General features: G+C 39.4%; 1 protein-coding gene across 1 annotated transcript; it reads right to left on the bottom strand.

Annotated features, from left to right (window-relative positions):
- Nucleotides 1–780: 780 nt before the first annotated feature.
- On the bottom strand, nucleotides 781–2,639 carry LOC108665647 (acetylcholine-gated chloride channel subunit acc-1-like). Its single transcript, XM_018152424.2, has 4 exons — nucleotides 2,468–2,639; nucleotides 1,954–2,051; nucleotides 1,458–1,566; nucleotides 781–1,025 (listed from the first exon to the last, which is right to left on the bottom strand). The coding sequence occupies exons 1-4, from the start codon at nucleotides 2,622–2,624 to the stop codon at nucleotides 781–783; spliced, it is 609 nt and encodes a 202-aa protein (XP_018007913.2). The 5' UTR covers nucleotides 2,625–2,639.
- Between the last annotated feature and the right edge of the window lie 752 nt (nucleotides 2,640–3,391).

Raw genomic sequence — 3,391 nt, 5'->3', positions numbered from 1 at the left:
ATTCCATAGGACTAGTCACACGTATAATTGATAAGAGACGGAGTAAATAAGTACAATTATACTATAAGAAGCTGTGCCAGAACACATAGTGAAAATTAGGCAATTACCCCCCCACTTTTTGCAAAATAAAATCCGAACTATAACGAACTTGGAAAAAGCCAACCATCAGTTTGTAGAACTTTTCTTTGCAAATCGAATGGTATATGTCTCATTGCTGTAACTTCAAAACTGTAGGAGTAGATAGGTTTGCAGTGACAATAAGTGTGAATGTTCAGGAGAGCGCGACAAAGTCCCGCGCGCATCGGAATAGACACTCAATGTAGCAAGGATACAAAACTAAACGTTACTGCAGCTTGATTCTAGTCAAGGATGGTGGGAGCGACGACACGCAACCCCTCCCGTACAACTACAGGCGGGTTACTGAAGCACATCGTATGACGGTATGTGGACTAGCTATTTATGCATGCTACCGGGAATTATCGCCCACCTAAAATGTGAAAGAACTCCCCCGACCCCCCCCCCTTTCGCAAGCTGTCGTGAACGCATAAATCAACGTACAGAGATGATTTTTGTACCGTTGGATAGAGCAGAATGTCAGCTTTCAGATGAGACTAAAAACCGGAAAAGCCAAAATTCAAAATTTTACCCCAGACACTCCCCTTAACCGATTGTAATGGTACTTTCGAGTTTGTTAAATCGAGTACAAAAATATTTTATCCCTATTACCTATCCATCAGATTTATATATTAAAAGGAAATTTTTGGGAAGCAATGAGATCTCTCAGTATGCGCAGATTACCTGAGTGAAGAGAGATGATAGCACAAGCATTGCTGTAAGCGCGACGTTCATCCTCGATTCAAACTCTTTTGGGCCGAAGAAGAACGTGAAATACGCAATGACGGCCAGCAGCGCCGTGGGGATGTACTGAGTGATTATGTAGAAGCCGTAGCGACGCTCGAAGCGAACACCGAGCTTCACCTGAGAGTACCCGCTCACGATGCTGCTGTTAATCTCTATGAACTCGCCTGAAAAAACAAGATCAGCCGCTATACTTTTTTTTCTTTTTCTCTCTTCTTCTTCTTCTTGCCACATATTTCCTAATACACACAGCAATGCCGAACAAGTCAATGTTTTCACAGCCAGCAGTTAGTCATGTAGCAAAATACCACTTTAAATAATTTTGAAATTAATTTCAAACATTATCGGTTTCAAGGTTGGTCCTATGTTCATTGATAAATTGAAAATAAAAATTTAATTTCCAGTTCAGAACGTTTTATATTCCAATAAATTTCTTACTATTGCTCATGTGCCCGAACTACGACTATGCTCGAGCTAAAAATCTTCATAGTTTCAAGGTCTCATGAATATCGTAGGATTCATTGTTTGGCTAACCTTCGATAAACTTGCATATTCTGTTCAAATATTGGCAAAATATGCAATTTTCCAAACTAATTTACTTATAGTGTACTCTACGAGATCCTTCCTGCCCATGTATGTGATGTTATCCGGCCTGAGCATTAAGTAGGAGGCAGCTGCCGACGTCAGCTCAAAGGTCATAAGACAGTCCTAAATAGAATAAACAAATTATAAAGCATACTGTATATAGTATATCGTTCGAAGACAGGGATGCATCACGGTTTCCCTAAGTTAAAATTATACCAGTAAGAGTGACGTCAGAAACCTATTCTATTATAAATAATTTTGAAATTGTTTTGTCATAGAAGCCAATTATACAGGAAGAAATTATTAGAGGATAATCAAATTGACTCGAAAAAGCGTCAAAAAATGCATGGTGTATGTACAATGATTTGAACTTGAAATTAACAATATTTTTATAATCAATACCTAATCTCTATAGAATGATATTATCATGATCTTATTTCAGTATCAATGATCCATCATCATTTGTGCACAACGAGAAATAACAATAGGAGAAGTTATCGTCCACCTCACCTGGGCGTCAAATGGAAACATGAGAAGATCAAAATCACAGGAATAGTGGACGTTGTAGCGCTGGCTCATCGCCACAACACCTTCACTGATTATGTTCGCTGTTGAATAGAGACACTTGAAGCTCAAATATGTATTGTATACAATAAGATTGAAATAGTGTCTGCAGAAATCACCAACTGATCTTGGTGATTTCCGTAGCTCGGGCAGATGAGCATTCCCTTCTAGATTTCCGTAGTTCGACGACATTTTACAACATACTTCGATAGCAAACATTTGAATAAGTACGCAATCAAAGCAAAGTTTCTTGCGAAATTCAAGAGAAGATGCTTGTGAAATTTAAAAGCTTGATTAAAAAACTATCCATTTTTGTATGAGACCTCATGATATTTCATTCATAGATACTGTATTTGATTATCACGGCACCATAACTGTTCTTATTATATAAGATATATGTATCATTTTTTATATATAACTGATTGAATATTTTTACATTTTCTATGCAAATAGTACGTACCTTCGTCCGAGTTGTCTGATCCTCCTTGGACAGCTGTTCCTCCAGCAATTAATTCAACTCGAGATCCTTGCCCCAGATTGGAAAATTGATTTCCATCATCGTTGTAAAAGAAAATTTCCGGGAACCAAATTTTCTGTACCTCCTCGGGCGTCAGCATGTTGAGGGAACGTTCGTTTTTCAGATTGCGCAAGGCTATGCAGGAACCATCATCACACGTGTACTGGCCAAAAATACAGGCCGATAAGGTCAATTGAACCTTTTCACCTCGACTGTATCCACAAATTTGTGATTCCACCTGCCACGTTTTCTTCCCGAAAGGATAATCAGCGGGCGAATCAGGAATGTGCAGAGCAGAGGCCCCCGGCGTCTGTAAAGTGTTTAAAATACATTTTTTCATTGGAGATTTTCCTACTTCAATTCAAGGAATATGATGTATTAACAAATGCATCAAATTCCAAAAATATACTAAAAATTACATTGTATAAACAAACGACTCTATGCAAGCATCAATTCTGTCCCACTTTTTTCGAAACCAGCTTCCACGCTTGGGTTTCGTTGTCCCAAAAGATGTCGGAGTGCCGGTAGCCAATGAGTGAAGGCCGGTTATTGACGCTTCCACGTAAGATGTATTTAGTGTTGAAAGGCGAATTTTTGCACACGAGAGGCCCTTTTAGGAACATTGTTGTGTAGTTCTTAAATTCACAGAACATGCAGTTTTTATGTGAATCAAAGCAAGCGAAATCAGACCAGAGTCCGTTGATGCCAGGACCATACATCATCACCAAGCAATTTTCGACAGTGCCTCCGTTGGGGCCACCTCCACGCCACCGTCCTTGGTACGTGATTGTTTTATTGGACTCGAAATACTCCCAGCGGCCTTCTACATTACCGTCCTGAGCCCCAAGCCACAGATAAGATGTTCCG

This window comes from Hyalella azteca, unplaced genomic scaffold (assembly GCF_000764305.2).
Source record: "Hyalella azteca isolate HAZT.00-mixed unplaced genomic scaffold, Hazt_2.0.2 contig10075, whole genome shotgun sequence".
NCBI classification, from domain to species: Eukaryota; Metazoa; Arthropoda; class Malacostraca; order Amphipoda; family Hyalellidae; genus Hyalella; species Hyalella azteca.
This window is presented reverse-complemented; position numbering and strand designations above follow the sequence as displayed.

Coding starts and splice junctions, on each gene's coding strand:
- LOC108665647 (XM_018152424.2), bottom strand. CDS start 2,624: ATGCTGACGCCCGAGGAGGTACAGAAAATTTGGTTCCCGGAAATTTTC. Junction 1,567..1,953: donor TGTTTCCATTTGACGCCCAG/GTGAGGTGGACG, acceptor TATTCTATTTAG/GACTGTCTTATGACCTTTGA. Junction 1,026..1,457: donor TCTCGTAGAGTACACTATAA/GTAAATTAGTTT, acceptor TTGTTTTTTCAG/GCGAGTTCATAGAGATTAAC.